Source organism: Aphidius gifuensis, linkage group LG1 (genome assembly GCF_014905175.1).
Source record: "Aphidius gifuensis isolate YNYX2018 linkage group LG1, ASM1490517v1, whole genome shotgun sequence".
Lineage (NCBI taxonomy): Eukaryota > Metazoa > Arthropoda > Insecta > Hymenoptera > Braconidae > Aphidius > Aphidius gifuensis.
In genome coordinates this window covers 1796739-1815513 of record NC_057788.1, presented here as the reverse complement: position 1 = coordinate 1815513, position 18775 = coordinate 1796739, and the positions used below count along the sequence as shown (strand labels likewise).

The 18775-nt window shown below is 22.8% G+C and overlaps 3 protein-coding genes across 5 annotated transcripts in view; 1 reads left to right on the top strand and 2 right to left on the bottom strand.

Moving 5' to 3' along the window:
• The window catches only part of LOC122847820, a 51607-nt gene extending 46080 nt beyond the window's left edge, over nt 1-5527 (bottom strand). Inside the window, exon 1 of the mRNA XM_044145677.1 lies at nt 5434-5527. The gene's annotated coding sequence lies outside the window, so the exon portion shown is untranslated. The remainder of the gene's footprint in view (nt 1-5433) is intronic.
• The window catches only part of LOC122860828, a 55084-nt gene continuing 36707 nt past the window's right edge, over nt 399-18775 (top strand). Inside the window, exon 1 of the mRNA XM_044164832.1 lies at nt 399-464. The gene's annotated coding sequence lies outside the window, so the exon portion shown is untranslated. The remainder of the gene's footprint in view (nt 465-18775) is intronic.
• LOC122860826 (breast cancer anti-estrogen resistance protein 3 homolog) lies at nt 10394-17141 on the bottom strand. 3 transcript variants are annotated; one of them, XM_044164828.1, is made up of 6 exons: nt 16807-17141; nt 13547-13709; nt 12849-13097; nt 12147-12770; nt 11220-12057; nt 10394-11148 (listed from the first exon to the last, which is right to left on the bottom strand). In XM_044164828.1, exons 1-6 carry the CDS (start codon nt 16893-16895, stop codon nt 10817-10819), a joined length of 2295 nt encoding a protein of 764 aa, XP_044020763.1. In that variant the 5' UTR covers nt 16896-17141; the 3' UTR covers nt 10394-10816. The 3 variants fall into 3 exon arrangements, with proteins under 3 accessions (XP_044020763.1, XP_044020764.1, XP_044020765.1); XM_044164829.1 differs by having other exon boundaries at nt 12318-12770; XM_044164830.1 differs by lacking the exon at nt 16807-17141 and adding an exon at nt 13935-14220.

The following is an 18775-nucleotide window of genomic DNA, read 5'->3' as shown; positions in this document are numbered from 1 at the left end:
AATGTAAATTAAGTTTAACTAAAATTATATATACTTTTTTAAATTTATAATATTACAGATGTGCTTTTATTTATTGACATAATAGCATTATTCAAATACTATCACGTAGAAAATATCACAATCAAAATATTCTGAATACAAACTTTTCGGTATAATAAAATATACTGGGTACTAGACATTATGTAGCATGTGTTAGTTTGAAAAACATTAAGTTTTCAAAATCAAAATAATGATTTCCATGTATTCTATTGAAATATATATTTTTAAAATTATTTTGTATTATCGAATTTAAATAACTGCATGTTTTTCTTCTATTTCTTTAGCCATTATTTTATTTTGATTGAAAAATATTTACTCAAACATAAAAATATGTATTTAATTTTATTGTTGCAGGTAATGTGAATTTGAATAGAACTATCCAACAAAATTAATCGCATTAATTTCCATCATCAACTACAATAATGGTGAGTTATTAAAAAAATTTTAATAACATTTCATTTCGTTTTTTAGATAAACTGTTTTGCGTCTTAAAAATATATTTATTTTATCAAATTTTCCAAGTAATTAGAGCTTTCATTTGATCAACTCGATAAACGTAATTTTTTTTAAATTTTTATACTTGCTAAGCAAATATTTTAGCTGTAAAATATTTCAACGAGAGAATTTCAGTTAAAGAAATTCGTTCATCATAAAATTACGCGATCAATTCAAATTACATTAATAAAAAAAAAAGTTCATCAAGTATACAAAAGGAATATAATAAAAACATTTGAAAAAAAAAAATAAAATAAAAAAATTAAACATCTATGCTCTATGTACATATAGAGTGTTAAAGGCTTTTAGTTTGAGATTTTTAAAAAAATGCTTAGATGGTGTGCGTTTGTGAGTGAACAAAATCCTTCGGAAGCCAAGCTCAATCGAGATACAAATCCTGAACAGTGGGAATTCACGCTGAATTCCAACCACGTTCCGGAACAGAAGGATCGTTACCTACCCTCTTTCTACGCTTTCCGATTCACCTCGTTTTTCTCTCCCTAATTTTTTTTCCTCTTCTACTCTCTCTCTCTCTCTCACTCACTATATTGCTTTTATTCTTTTACTCTTTCCTTTTTTTTTTGTGTACCATCAGACTGGCACTGTTTCACATTTAATATATATAACTAGATTTATATTAATAAAATAAAGGAAAAAAAAAAAAATATAACAATATTAAGAATGCCGACCTCGTTATTGTCTTTGATAATCAAGGGGATTTTATGATAAAAGATTTGACCATTTGTAAAAACAAAATGAAAAGATTAGATTATTAATAATACTTGATGAATTTTTTTTGTTTTTATTATTATTTTCTTTTTTGTATATAATTATTTATCATTTTATTTATTTTTTTTCTATTGTGTATATATATTTTTTTTTTCGTCGTCTTTGTTGCGATGAAAAAGTTTTGAAAATAATAATAAATAAAAATCCAATTTCTGTAACTATTACTTGGCAATATGATATGCTAGTGAATATCGAAAAATCGTGAATAGAAAAAATAAAAATATAAAAAATAAATTAAATAAAAAAAAAAAGTGTCGATCGGGTCAGTAGCCAAGTTTTTAGAGCGTAGAAAAATTTTCCTCTCATATCTTCTCGTCTTCTCTGATATTTATTATCGATAGTAGTTTTTTTTTTTTTTTTTTTATTTTTGTAGCATTTTTCTTGCAGTATATATATTTTCTTTTTTTTAATGAATTTTATATTGTTATTTTCGTTGAAATAATTAAACGAAAAAAAAAAAATCTCTGTGGTCATACGCATTTTAAAATAACTACCACCACAAGAGAAAATTATTAAATAATTTTATTAATATAATTTATTAAATAATGTATATAATTTACTTTTTTTTTATGAAAAATATTTAATTTAATTTCGAGTTATGATTAAATATTTTAAAGACAAATAAAAATATTTATTATAGTAATAAAAATAATTTTATTCAGAGTTGAATTTATGGATACAATATGGTTGAATGTTGATAAAAATAATCATGAAAATAAAAAATAATAAATAGGGTAATTTTTGAAAAATATATTAAAAGCTGAATGTACATCTGGTAGATGTTGCCAAGTGTGTAAATTATCCAGTCTAGTTGTATATAAAATAAGTGGCATTCTACTCACAGTGAGCATTAAAATTTTCAATGAGAAATATTTCTCATTATTTTTTAGAAAATATAATATTTTTCTCAACTTATCAACAAATCATTCATTACATTTTTCTTATTTTTTTTTCTATTTACATTTCTTGAAAGTTACTTTATCAAAGAAATCATTTGCTCGTTTATTAATTTTATTTTTATTCTATTATGCTCTTATCTTCAATTGCAAAAAAAAAATATATAAATATAAAAATTCTCTCAACGATAATTGACAAAAGAAAAATAATTAACAAGATTTTTTATGAAATAAAATCAACAAACTTCATCTACAACTTATGTAATGAAAAAGAAATTCAAAAAAAAAAAACTTCTTCTCGAATTATCAAAGAATATTTAAAAAATATAATTATTTATTTTTATCTATCAACTTTTCTTTTGTAATATTATTATTTTTCATTCTAATTTCAACATCAAGTTAATCACAAAGAAAATAAAAAAAAATAAAAATAAATATATTAAATAAATTTAGTCTTTGTATTTAATTTTTTTTTTATCCAGCATTTACAACTAAATACATAAATTTTACTGAGTTTGAAAAAAAAAGTATATATTTTCATTTACCAATTGTAATATTTTCTTTTATAAATATTTTTATTTTTTTTTCTCATGAAAAACTTGCCTATAGTTTATAAATTTTTTTATTATTTTTTACTGTGTCATGAGTCTCACCCATTTTTAGCCCCAAATACGCCAAAAGGGTGGCTTTCATGACACAACGTCAATAACTAATACTCAAAAAATAAATGTATAAAAAATTTATACACAAACGATAATAAAATTTTACATTAAAATACATCTGAGGGATGAAATTTTAAAAAATTAAATACAAACAAACTTTGTATAAAATAAGAAATAGAGCGTTATATATTTGATATAAATTTTCAACCTTCATCTAAATATATAATTTATAATTATGAAGAATAACATCAATGACACAGATAAAAAAAAAATATTTGCAATATTATATAAGAAATAAAAAAGATGATAATAATTTATTATAAATAAAATATATTGAATATCTATTTTTAATTATCATTTTTATCTTTTGTTGAAAGAAGAAATATATATTGCTAATAAATATATATTCCATTGTGATATTATGAATAATTGCAAGTTTCATTATTATAAATTTTAATTATAAATTTTCTAAAAACATCCGTTTTCAAAGTTTCAAAAATAGCTAAATGACAAAAGTTTAAAATTGAATTCAAATGTCTTTTTTGTATGAAATGCTTTCTATTGTTTAAAGTTTGTAAATTTAAATTATTTATTAATAAATATTATTGAAAAATTTATCAATATTAAAATTTTCAATTGAATATATATTTTCCTTTTTTTTATTGAAATTATTATTAAATTTTCAAGTATTGTTTTGAGTATCAATTGTCAGTAATAATGATGCAAAAAAAAAAAAATTAAGTATCAATTTATTGTCATTTTTAACAATTGAATTCTTCTGGAATTTTTTCCATTTGAAATAATAAATAAGAATATAAGTTATGATTTTATTTTTTTGCAAGATAAGATATTTTGCTACTAATCTCTTGGTGAATCTCTTGTTAAGGTTTGTAAGATGATCTTCTATGGTGCAAAAGTAGAACAATGAAAATTGTGAACAAAGTAAAATAAAGAAGAAAAATATTTAAATTAACATTTTTGTTTTTTAATTTAAATGTTTATTTTTTTTTGTTTTAAAATTATTTTAATTAGCTTATTTCTTTTTCATTGTTTTCTTGTGGATAGATTTATTTTTTTTGTGTTTTTAAATTCAATTTGATTACTTGAATGGAAATTATTTAGTTAATTAATTTCTTGAGATGTGTGTTTGAGAAATTTCGGTTGGCTACTTTTTGCTTATACTAATAGCAACTAGTAGTTACTCGTGAATTTTTTTGAAAATCTCAATTTTGTTGGTTTTTGAATAACAAAAAATTCTGTTCTTAATAATATTTGATTATATCATTGCAATTGAGTGCTAGAAAATTGTTGATCTAGCACTTGATTCCCCCAGAGTTTCAATACTTTTCATTTATATGATTGGCTTTTTAATTTAACAAATATACAATTTTATATATTATTGATTTTATTTATAGGTCAATTTTTTTATTTTAAATTTCATCATTAATATACACAACATAAAAACCATATAAGAAAAAATATAAAAACTTTATTCAATAAATAAAATATAAAATTGAATTTTAAGTAACACTAAAAGAAAAATTTTTTTTTTTTTCAAATTTAAAATTTTTTCCCGAATAAATTTGAATAATAAATTTAACAAAAATAAATAAAAAATATATATTATTTTTAAAATTGAAATGAAAAAAAAAAAAAAAAACTAATACTATATAATTTTTTAACAATTTTAAAAGTTGTTTAAATAATTTAAAAATAAATTGCTTTTAAGAAAATTGATTGTAACTTTTAAGCACGAATAAACTTAAAATATGATTTTTTTTTTCTCTGTAATTCTAGGATTTACTTCAAATCATAAATGATTTTTAAATTAATTTTACTGTAAACTTTACAGTTTACATAAAAATAAGACGAACACTTTTCTAAATAATTTTCTGTTTAAAAAAATATACCATTTATTTAAAGTTGTAAAAAGCTTTCAATTAAATAATTTTCTTATTAGATAATATTTATTTATAAATGCGTTATTTATGTGATAAATTTAACGAGTAATTACTCAACAAAATAACTACAAGCTGTTATAATTTACACACCTCCATTTGCTTGGTCAACTCGTTATCCTTGATTATTCAAACCCTCATAAATTAACGCAACGATAAATACTCTCTTTAAATTTTCAATATAATCATCATTAAAATACACTGTGTTAATAAAAAATTTCACAAAATAAAAATACTATTTAGCTAATTAATTTCACAATAATAATAAATTTTCTACGATGTTGATTGAAAAAAAAAAAAATATTCAAATAAAAAAAAAAAAATATATACACCAATTTTAATTTTAAGGTATACTTGCAAATGCATATTTTACACTTAGTGGTAGGTTTAAATTAAGGGGGGCTAATGAAGGGTAAACATTTAATTCTAACAAGGGGTATAAGTATATTTGGGATAAATTAAAAAAAAAAAATTAATATAATCAAATTTCAGGGGACAAGCCAAACATCAATGTTAATTTATTTTAATTATTTTTATAATTAAATTAGTTGTAATTGTATATTTATATAATAATTTTTTTTTTAAATAACTCACGTTTACGTGGCCTGTATTGATGGTGCAGCAGGACTGTCGTTCCTGAGGCCAATCTGACAAACTCGTGAATGCCCAAGAGCCACCGAACGTCAACCAGTGAAAGCCGGTATTATTATATGTATATTTTTTTTTTCCTCTTTTCCACTTGCGCAAGCGCTTTTTCAACCCCTATATTTATATACAAGATACACTGAATACTGGGGGATGATTCAAAAGTAGGGAGATAATTTATGATAAATTTAAATAGAAATTGTATTCATTTTTTTCTTTTTTTTTTTTTTAAATAAAAAATGACAAAATATATAATATAACTTCAAGAAAGATGAAACTAATTTTTTATTTTTTTTTTTTTCTCTCCCACAATTGGAATTTTCATTCATTTGTGAAAAATATAATATCTATATGAAAAATCCATTAGGAATATTTCGTTGTATGAATCTTTAATTATCTAGAAAAAAAAAATTATCGGTAAAATTTTTAACGAAAGGTTTTTGTGTTAAAATTCATCTCGTTAATGAAAAATAAAAATATGATGATGGAAAAAAGTAAAAGAAAATTAAATAAAGATGATGAAATTTTTTTATTTTTCGTTGAAAGCATTTTATAATTGTATTAATAATGGTATTGTTTTAATTTTAGATATTGGTATCATTTAATTTGATGCTATACTAAATAATTGGCAATTAAAAAGTTTATGATATTGCTTGATATAATTTTGGAAAATTATTTGACATAATGATGTTCATGTGAGTTTGTATTTATATACTAGTCAATTAATAATTTTCATCAATTCATAATTAACTGTACAAACATTTAGTTATAATTTTGAAAATTTTAATACATTCTAAAAGTCGATTAACTACCTGTCAGTTCATTCTCGATTTTTTTTTTCTTTTTTATTCTTTCTTTTTCGAGTTCTTGAATGAAGTGTAGTGAATCAAAAAATTCTAAAGTTTGCAGAGCTCTTGGTGTTGGCTCAAGAGACCGTATAGGAAATGTCTTAAATAAAAGGAAAAAAAAAAATAAATAAATACAAAAAGGAGTTGCGCATGAAAGCACTATTTCCACTCTTTTATTATTTTTATTTTTTGTTATTGATTGTCTAGTATTCTTTGTATTAAATATATATAATTTTTTTTTTTTTTTTTTTTTTATATTCACAGAATTTCATTCTGTATTTTAAAATACTTGTTGTTAATTTACAAATTTTTTTTTTTTATTTATCACGTAGCTCTTTATGAAATACACACCTGGAAAATATTTTTGTTCTATTTTTTATTGTTTATTTAAATTTGTCCATGGTAATATTAGCTCGATTTTATTTTTAGATTTTTTATTATTTATTTAAATAAATGTACTTTGACTTGTTGTCAAATATTTTTCATGATAAAAACACTTTGATAATTAATAGCTCAAAATAAAGTAAAAAAAAAAAAATTTTAATCTATCCTCAATTTATTTATTTCTAAGCTTTGATAATGAAAAAAAAAAAAGTTAATACATTTTTTTGAAGATATTTTTTTCTCAACTTGTAGAATGAAAAAAGTTAGAAAATAAAATGAATAAATAAAAAAAAATATATATCTAGCCTTTGACAAAATAAACTTGCTTTACGTTTTAACAGGAAATTGCGATTTCAGATATCCGAGATATTTTCGTGTTTAAAAACTCTATTTTACACTTTTATCTTGACAAAAAAATTATTCAAAAAAACATAATATTTTATTATAACTTTCCATGATAAAATTTTGATTCAACGTTTTTTTTTTTACATAAAAAATAAATAATCCTTGAAAATCAATTAAATTTTCTCTATAAATTTAAAATAATAACAATTTATTTTTCATCATTAGTCAATTCCCAGTATTTTTTATAAAAAATTTATATTTGTATGAATAATAAAATTGCGAAACAGAATAAAAAAAAAAAAACAATTTAATCCTCATGAATAATTTTGTCAATTTCATATGACTTTTGAAAAGACTATTTTGAAACTTGAGCCATAGTTTATCCATGTTTTCAAGGTAACATATTCACAATAGATCCTTTGACCTATTTGCAATGCAAATATTCATGACAGCTTTAAATGTTAAAATTGAAAATCTTTGTTTAAACAATATATTGTATATTATGTATATTATATAATACATTTAATTTGTAAAACCATAAAATCGATCAACTTTATAATAATACAATAGCGTCACACATATGGTAACACTTCATTGCGTACTTATTCAATCGTAGGACATTTGGCCTCATTGATGCATCTAATCATCATTTCAAATAATAATTAATGACCTCATTTTATTAATATAAATTAATTACTTAATTATTGCATTAAAAACCAAAAAAAAAAAAAAGCTTGGCCACTATTTTATAATTTATTTTTTGAATTTGCATTTTGTTAATAATAAAAGAGTCTTAAATTTATTTTCGATAATTTCTCAATGTATCACATAAGCTCAAAGTATTTATGAGAAAAAAAATATATAACAAAAGGGCTTATGTCCTTTTATTTTGTAAAAAAATAAAAATTTTTTTCGCTTGAATTTGTGCAATTGAAAGTTCAATGTTTACAGAAAAAAAAAAAATGAAATTTCATAAATTAAACTGATAAATTATTCTATTAAAAAGTTTAAAATAATGACACTTTGTCTATATAAAAATTTAGTTAATTATTAAAATGACGAAAAAGCTTAAACTCTTGACTATTTTATGAATATTCTTTGTCAGCATCCACCTGCTACCAAAAATATACTAAAAACAGTTAAAAAAAAAAAAACTTGAAAATATTTAAATAACAAATTAATTATAAAAAATGAATGATTATCATTGATAAATTATTGAATATAATATAATCCAAGTATTATTTAATAACCATGAATAACAAAACTTTTAAATGAAATAAAAAAAAAAAGCTTGTTAATAAAAATATTTCAAAAAAAAAAATATTGACTTTGCCAGTAAGTTTTAACGAGAGTTTTTATTCAAGTAATATTTTTAAGATTAATAGATGCAAATAGATGGAAAAAAAATTTAAATTTACCATTGATGAAATAATTAGTATATTTACACAGACCTACAGGTGATTTTAGATAAGTTCAAGAAAATATAGGTTCAGACTTTAGTTTAATACTAGATATTTTGCGCTTGCGCTCAAATTCCACCTGTAGCCATAGTTTTCAATCAATACATCATAGCACATTGTGTCCTATCATAAAAAAAAATTACATATACACGTAGATTTTCTTAAAATAATAAATAATAAAAAAGAATTATAAAAACTATGTCAAATAGACATCTTGAAGCAAAATTAATTCTACATAAAATTAAAAATCGAATATAAATGATTTTAATAAAAATTATTGAATAGTTTTTAAATACTTTTTAAATTTTTTTTTATTTAAAAAATTTATTTTTTATTTTTTTATTTATTTAATAATCCAACAGTACTGTATGTATTCGTAAGTTAAAAAAAACATAAAAAAATCATTTATGAAAAGCTCGAATTGATTTTACATAAAATTACAAACTAAAAATCGAATATAAACAATTTTAATAAAAATTATTTAATAGTTTTTAAATACGTTTATCTAAAACATTGATAAATTTAACAAAAAATATAAAAATCTTTCATGGAAAGCTTGAATGAGATTACAATCAATACGTTCTAATTTCTAGAAAAAAAAATTAGCAGCTTTTATAAAAAAAAAAAAGGAAAGATAACAAAAATCATTTTTTTTATTTTCTTGAATTGATTTTGAAATTACCATATTGTGTTAATGAAGCGTATACTGAGTCGGTTTACTTGATTTATTATTATTATCAATACTCATTAATACGATCATTGAAAAATAAAATCTTCTGCTTTTTTTCTTTCACAATTTTTAAAAATTTTAAGAAGAAATTTCAAGTGCGTGTATTCACTTTAGCCCATAGTAGTAACTTTGTAAAATTGAAAGAAAAAAAAATCAATTTAATTTTTTTATTTATTTTGAATATTGATTAATATATTAATGCAAATAAGATGACCATTTCAAATGAATAATTTAATTTATATATCTGTGATATCACGTGTTTCAATAAAGATGTAAATTCCTGAGATCAGTTGAATTCATACGCGTGATCACGAATGTTAAATTCTCACGTAAAGCATTATTGTTTCATGAGGTTGCTTTACGAGCTCCTTTAATAGGGCTCATTTGAATCGAACCAGTCTTGTAAAAAAATAATACTATTTACAATAATTAATTATATCATTCAGCAAAGCCGGGTTCAAATCACTAAATAAATTTTTACTGTTCTATCATTAGTATTAATTAATTTGAAGTATATTTTTAAATATAATTATTTTGTAGGAAATATATATCAAATTAATTTAATAGTAATTGATAAACTTTGATGTTATCATTTAATTGAAATTATAAATTTAACTAGTTTTAATTATATGAATGTTAATTGTTATGTTACTAATTTACTAATTTAATTGACATTTTTATTTTTGATGAATTTGGTAATTGTGGGTTATATTAAATTAATAGTTCAGAGTGATTTTTCACTATTTCCATTTGTATCAAATGGTTTGAGAATTTTGTCTTTCCAACTTGTGGTTGATGGTTACTGGTTGATGGTTATTGTGAAATCTTTCTTGTACATTTTCTTGTATTTTTGCTGATGGTAACTGTACTTTCTCATTATTTGGCTTTTAATTATTTAGCAAACTTCCTTCCTGTAAATTTTTAAAACAATTCTTTGTTCCGTTCAATTACTAGATACATAAGTGAAATATAATTTTTAAAATTATCATAAAATTACCAAACAATTTAGTGAATAAACTTTAGGTCATCTACTTCTTCCAAAATAATTTAAACAAATTAAAAAATGATTCAAATCATTTAAATGTTTTAAAAACCTCAAAATAATTATTAAAAAATAACAAAATAATAAAAAGACAACAAAATTATTTTTCTTTCGTTATATTATATACTTATACAAAAACATAAACAACATGTACAGTATACAAGTGATCGAATATACAACTAATTAAGTACATGTTAATATAATGACAGCCTGAATATAAATTGCGTGATCACTACATTATCTTTGGATCCGCTTAAATTGCTTGTTGTATATTGTCAAGTAGGGATATTTTTTCTATATAGCATTTCTATTTTGGGGAATGACATTGCTTTATTTATTTTTTTTCTGTTCTAAATACTTTAATGAAAATTTTAAGGGGTTCATTTATATTATTTTGATTTTCATTATTACGCTTATGATTTTTTTCAATGATTATTTCTCTTCATTTTAATATTTAATATTATTATTTTTGATCTATGACACAATTATTATTATTAATTTATTGAGACTAGTTGTGACTTTGTTATGCAGCAGCTTCGCTAGATACACATTTATCATACATGGCCTCTAGTACTTGGGTAAATTTAAGATGACGTTCTTCTGATGCAACTGATGTACCTCGACTTCCCCATAAAAATTTTATATGAAATTCCGTACGAAATGCATCAGTTAATAATTCATCACTTCGACTTCCTTCCAATGCAATTTCTGCATTTCTACGATATAATGGAAGGCTACCAGCTAATTTTCTAGCTGCTTCAAGATGTGCCCATACTATTGATAGACCACAATCAGATGCTGAACTTTCCCATGGTGAAAGTATTGCACCAGCAAGACCAGATTGTGTAACAGTTCCTAAAATTTACACATCAAATAAATTAATAAATAATTATTAGATAGTAATTATTTTTATTAATAAAAATTACCCATAATATCTTCAGCTCCTCTTTCACCAAGTAATGCAATTGGTAATAAATGTGGTAGTGTTGTATTTGGTGCTTGTGGATTTGTACATTCATTCATTGCTCTTAATGTTGGTCTTAATTTAGCTTCAAAATTAAATGCTTCATCAGTATGTTTTTGTCTAAGTAAATGCCATGTATTTGATAATTTTTGAATTTGTGGTAAACAAAGACCAAGCATAACACCACAAAAACCATATAAATTACCAAGTGCTGTTTTAGTATCAATTGCAATTTTAATCCATTTACTTATTGTTGCTGCACGTTCAATTGCTGTTGCACCAGCAAGTACAGTTACAGCAACTAATAATTTAATACATTCTGATCTTTCAATAAGATCAAGTCTTGCTTGATGACCATGTGGTAATGTTGCTAATTCTAAACCACTTAAACCATATCTACTACCAATACCAGGCTGCAATACTAATTCAAGATCTAAACGTGTTAAATGTGATGCAATAACACGTGGTGCTGAATCATGTAACATACCAGCAACACCTCTCAATGCTGTTGGATCTAGTGGACGATGTTCACCAGTTGGTAATAATAATGTTGTAAAACCTTCAATATCAAGTAGCGTTGTTATTTCAAATGACGGTGCTGCAATAACAAGTTGTTCTTCAGCTGATAGCTCATATTCATTACCATTACCATTTTGTCCGTCATTTAATTGATTATAATGACTTCTAATAACAACACCTTTTATTGGCATTGGTAAATTATTATTACCACCAGAATTATTTGTTTCAAATTCACTGTCACCAGAACCATTACCACTGTCACTACCAGATGCTTGATAAGCCTGTGTAAATAATTATAATTTAAATAAATAATCATCAAATAATATAATAAATAATTTTCCATAAATGATTTGTGTACAATGAACTCTACCTGATGATGATGATGCGGATGATGATGCGAATGATTATGTGGATGATGATGAAAATGTGGAGGATGCTGTTGATTATGTATGTAAGGTATTCTAGGTGGTTTAGGAGGTGCTGTACTGAGCTGATGATTTAAATTATTTTGTTGTTGTTGTAATGCAGAATCCGATATTACCCTTGTTATTTTTTGACGTCCCAATGATAATGAACTTGCTGGTAATTGATTTTGTATTGATGGTACTCTTGGTAATGTACTTGATTGTATATTATTATTATTATTATTTAATTGTTGTTGATGAAATTTTCCATGTTGTGTCTCATGATCAATATTATGTTGTTGTTGTGGAGTTAGTGAATGGCTACGTTGTTGTTTTCTTGGTAAACGTGGAGGTGATCCAGCAGAGAGAGATAAAGATGATGGACTTGAACAATGTTGATTGGTTGATGGTGCAACACAGGTGAGCGGCACTGTTCTTGGCTTTGGACTGATAATACGTGCACCGCTTGCTTGGCTTATTGGTCTTCCACTACCAACATAGAAGGTTATCAGGTCAGCGACCGTATCGAAGGCCTCGTCCTCGAATTGATATTGTGCACGTTCATAAACTGTTTCTGGTTGTAGAACAACCTGTTACAATAATTTTAATTATCAATTTAATATTATGATTAGTTAATTAATTGATTAATTAATTTATATAATAATTACCCTATTAATTACAAAATGAAGTGGTTGTCCTTTCCATCGTACAGTTAGTACATAATTGCCTGGTTGTGAGGCACAATCACGAACTAAAAAATCACCGTCATTTGGTACTTCAATTTCAGCACCTTTTCTTCCACCACGTAGTGTACTTCCATGATACCATGCATGTGAACGTAAATCACGGGGATCAAGTAATCTTAACTCACGTTCAAGTAATCTTCTCACTGATTCTTCTGGTTGTTGTTGTTGCTCCTAAATAAATCATCATAAATAAGAATATATATTAATAAATTGTCTGTTAAATATGAAACATTTATTGTCTTAATGAGATCAGCCTTGAAAAAATTATTCTCAGTTAAATTTACAAATATATATCTTGTAAAATATTACTCCCAAATGTCTGTCGGAAGGCTCGACCTTTGATGCTAATATAAATCATTTTTTATTTTCTTTTCTACTTGCTCTATACGATATTATAAATCTGTTTTTTATCATTTTTTTATTATTTTTTTTTCTACACTATCTGGGTATGACAGTCTTGAGTTTGGGAGTTGCCGGCTTCCGTCATCCATCAAAAATAGTATATAGCTGTAAATCGCAGACGTGACTTGTTTTTTTTTTTTTTTTTTTCTATCGAAAAATATATTTTGATGCTGCGCAAAGATTATTTTCTTAGTTAATAATAAATTGCAAATATTTACCATTGAATAATTTGATGTTTTATTTATATTTTCAGTGTTATTGTTTAGTTTGTTTATTTTTTTTACAGATGATATATTTAATTTACGTGGTGCGCACTCAGCGTAATCGTGGTCAATGTCCTGTTCTTTGATTTCCTCATTCACCTCCACCGTTTCGCCAATCCTATAAATTAAATAACAAAATAAATACACAACAACCCACACAATAAATATTACATTCACTAAATTACACTGCACATATATTTTTTTTAATATTACATAATATTTTTTGAAATTTATTTCGTAAAATTATTGATAATTATTATTTTTCATTTTGCAATGTTTAAATTTTTTTTTTTTGATTTTGATAGGTACAAATAATCACTGAGTTTTTCTATTGTACACTTACTTTTTAATATCGTGCTGTCATTGAAATATACGATCGGGTAAATATAGGGTTTGGCCGCGGCTCTCGTCGAGCGCGCGCACCCTACTGAACCTATGTTAGACCCTATTCCCCACAGTATATGCTGTAACGAATCGGAGGGGGATCTCATCGAGCATTTCTCTTATTTTTTATTCTTTCTATTATATATTTTTTCTCACTCATACATAAACACATACTTTTTTTTATCTTATATTTTTTTACATCTCATCGAAAATACCGCAAGCCGGATTTATAAATAGTCGTTGAGAAACGATAGTACATGGATTCTGTATCTGTTTTTAAAAAAAAATAATTTTTTAATCCTTTATTTTAAATATCTTGTACTTAGATATTTCAATATTAATATTATAAATTTTATAAAATCAATTAATTAAATCATTATAAAAAATAATTTTTAAAATTAAAAAAAAATAAATAATAATTTTTATAAATTTAATTTAAATTATTATTAATTAAATAAATAAATAAAAATTTTTTTTTAATTATTATTTATATTCTTTGTTTCATTATTATTATTTCATAATAATTTTTTTTTTTTTAAATAATTTTTATTTATTTATAGAATTAAAAAATTTAATTTAATTAATTTTTTTTTTAAATTATGTTGAGATTTTTATACTAATATTTTGAGTTTTTGTATAAATTGAACCTGCGCAATGATTTTATTATGAAACCCGACAAACCAGCATGTTTTTAAGATAAATCATTAACCTTTTCAAAACTTTACCTCTTGACCTAGGCCAGGCGCATGAATATCTCTCTTGAATTTATAAAATTTAAAAAAATAAATCATTTCCTCTTTTCTTCGTTGTATTTTGAATAATTCTATTTAAAAAATTTAATAATTAATATTACAAAAATATTCCAGTATGTTCTCATTTTGAAATGAACAATATATTTGGGATAAAACCAGTATATCTCCCTATTTTTTAAATGAGAATTATTGATCTATCTCACAATGACGACGCGATTACACACGCGGTTGTATTCAAACAGGGAAAGGGAAGTGAAAAATACATCCACATTATTATATGCGCATGCGTATAATAAAAACTCACGTTCAATAAGTGCAATGTGTATAGTTTGATAGAAAAATCGAGGGAGAAAAACCAAGAATACATAGTAGGAAAAAATGATGACTTAAACTCTTAGGTATTTTATATATGCATAGCTGAATTTTACTTTCAACTACTGCGTATATGGATTCATCAATTATATTATTGAATGTAAACACAAGAGCCGGAGTTTTACAAACACCAATGCATTCACTATACTTGAGACAAGTATTATTATTATTTTTATTTTTTAATTATCAATGAATGAATTTATATACTTTGAGGAAAATATTTCATATGCCATCATATCCATATGTATTTTTATTTATTGTGTAAACTTATATACTGCTGAGTTGTCTCTAATGAAACAAAGGCTCCATATCCATTCATCCATTCAACCTTGTACATAAACAAATTTACTTTTGTGAATACATAATGAATCAAAGGATCCAAACTTGCATGTCAATTACTTTTATACATTCAATATATTTGCAAAAAATGTATATTTTTCATTCGATAAAATAAAAGTCGTCAAGTTTTTTATATAAAGATTATTTTTTCATTTTTTTTAAATAGCATTTTACTTCTTTAAGGTCTTTTTCTTTTTTTAAATAAACTTTTTCATTTGCTTGAGTATTTTTTTATTTATAAAGATTCTTTTGTTAATTTTTTTTTTCTATTGATAGGCAAGTTGTTGATTGTTATATACGATATGGTATAATATTTGTCTATGCATATATAAAGTTTAACGTATGAGTGAATTTTAATATAAGCAATATGTAGATTTAGAATAGTATCAATTAGCCAGATGTTAAGTGAAACGTAATAATATGACAATTGCAACATCTCCAATTTGATAATATGCGTTAAATTCCGAGAAATAATAATTAATAATTATCAAACAACAAAATTTAATTAATACAAATTATTTATAATTATTTATCAATATTATAAATATATTTTCAAATAAAAAAACCAACTCAATAATTTATATTATAAATATTAATAATAATAAATTTAAGTTATTCTTTAAATAAAAAAGGATATTTATTTTATTTTTTTGATATTTAAATGTGAATTTATTTATTGTAAAATTGTTGCGGTATTTTTAGGATAAACTGCTAGTATGTGTACACATAAAAACAGGTTCTTTTGAATATTTTTCAGACTGAATTCTTTTTTATATTTTATTCAACATCCTAGATTATGGGTGGGATTAAACTTGCTAGTTTGTAATCCTGTTTATTATTATTATTATTGTTATTATTATATGCTTTTGTTATTTTACACTTGACTTTTTTTGATATGATATATTCAAAATATTACAGTCAAAATAAATTTGTATGTATACTGTGAAAATATATTCATGGACAAAGTAGCATGCTCGTATTTGTTAAAACATAATATTTTCTTGATTGTTGGTGCTGATAACAAGTTGGTTTACACGAGATAAGTATACACATTTTAGTTACGTAGGTATATACTCATGAGGTCGACAAACAACGTTTATCATGCATACTAGTCATAAAAAAATCACTAAAATGATAAATTTTATTTTGGAATTTTTAAAAAACAAAAAATTATTATTATATTTTTTTTTTATCTTTTTTTACTATTTTTAAAATGAAAATAATATAAATTTTTATAATTTTATTTTTTAAAACATATACAATTAATTGTAAAATTTGGAAAATTAATTATTAAATTTTTTTTTTTTTCATTCTAAATTACGTAGTTAAATTAATTATAAATTAAAAAAAAAAAATAATTAAACTTACTTTATATTAATCATTGATTTTGATTTCATTGGCTGTCGAAATTTACTAACCGTTTTTCCCATATTTTTAAATATTTTTTTAAACCACATAACACACTGTAAATAATTTCAAAAAAATCAACCTTTTTTTTACTAAACTTTATGTATTTATATGTTTTTTTTTTTAATATTAAAATTTATTTTTAAAATCACGTTACTAATAATTCACTTTTTTTTTTGTCTTTTTTTTTTTTGTATCATCAACTGTGACACGGTGTGTAACATGATGCGATATCATGCTAACTGGGCTATAGTGGATATAGTGAACAGTGTTGGACACCAACGTATTGTAGAATAAAAAAAATAAATAAAAAAAAAAAGTTAAAAGAATGTGTGTGTATGTATGCAACAGAAAATGAGAGGTGGTGATACGTTTAAAGTGAGAGGATATTTAAACGACATGTATGCATATAAAAAAATAATAAAAAAAAAAAAAAAAAACCAAAATGAGAAGGAGAGATGAGGACCATAAACACAGAAGTGAGATAGTTTAAATGAATTTTTTTTTTATTAATAATAAAACGAGACAGAAGGCAATAAAAAAAAAAAATAATAATAATAATTGACTTTTGATATGAGTATATTACACATACAAATGACTGCATAATTTAAAGGAAAAAAAAAAAAAAAAAAATGATAATTATTGAAACATGATGATGTCATTTGATACTCAATATTATTTTTTTTTTCTTAGAAATTTTAAATCATTTTAATTGGTCTATAAACAATCATTAAAAGTGCATCTATATAAATTTTTTTTAAATATTATTATTTGAATAATTCAAGTGACTGACACATTTTAATCAATTGTCATTTATTGCAGTTTAGATACACAATTGACAATTCACATTGCTTTACAATTTTTTTTTTAATATTTTTTTTTTCGCTATTGGACTTTATTCAACCGCTTGTTTATTCAACTATTTATTGGAATAACATTCAACGAAGAGAATCGATTTATTATTATTATTTTTTATTTTTTTTTTTACTTTTGTTTATTTATTTATATATTTTTGCTGAATTTAAAGTTGCATCACATGAGTATTTGTTGGATTAAGCTCATATTTTATCTAGCAATAAAATGAGACATACATAAATTTACATTTTACAATGTCGTAATGTTATTGAATTTTATTTTTCACTGTGATTGAGACTTTTTATTATTTTTTTTTATTTAGTTACGAACAACAGCAATTTGTCAATTTATTTTTACTATTGACTGAGGATTGAATAGTAATTTTTTCGACGACTAATATTGATTTTTTTTTTCATTTTTCTATTTCAACTTTTAGGCCATTAATTATTGTTTAAATATTTTGATGGGTTTACATTGACTTTTGATAATTAATTTTGTTTTTCAATTTTTAATTGATTAATGTTGATTTTGTTTATTTGATTTTTATTTTAATATACACTAGTGAGCTAGAATTATTGATATTGTTTTTTTTTTTTTTTTTTTAATTCTCCACTAGACCATTAATTGCAATGACCAATTGAGCTGTTATAGAAATAATTTGTTTAAATTAATAAACAATTAGTCTTTAAAAATAATTAATAAATAAAAAAATTTGTCGATTTTTTCTTTTTAATTTTTTAGTTCAATGGTTTATTTTTTTTTTTATTATTTTTATTATATTTTATTGATAAAATGGGTATCAAAAAGAATTGATAATTTACTTTCATAAGTAAAAATTACTCTTGGTTATATTAATATAGACATACTCGCAGGTACCAGAGTTTATTTATTATTTTTTTTAAAATTTTTAAAGTCATAAAATTATAATTAATGGTAGACAGTGAAATAAAATTTACAAAAATTTCATCAGTTGTTAATTTAAAACGCCAAAAAGTATTGATCCAAAAAAAAAAGAAAAAAATTTAATATTTGGCAGAAAAAATATAAATTACAGTAGTTATTTTATTATATTTAT

Bases quoted from the DNA above. Each gene is read 5' to 3' on its own strand.
- LOC122860826 (XM_044164828.1), bottom strand. From the start codon at position 16,895: ATGTGGTTTAAAAAAATATTTAAAAATATGGGAAAAACGGTTAGTAAA. The intron at 12,771-12,848 runs GTAATTATTATA...TTATTGTAACAG, and splicing joins TTCATTTTGTAATTAATAGG to GTTGTTCTACAACCAGAAAC. The intron at 11,149-11,219 runs GTAATTTTTATT...TGTAAATTTTAG, and splicing joins AGGAGCTGAAGATATTATGG to GAACTGTTACACAATCTGGT.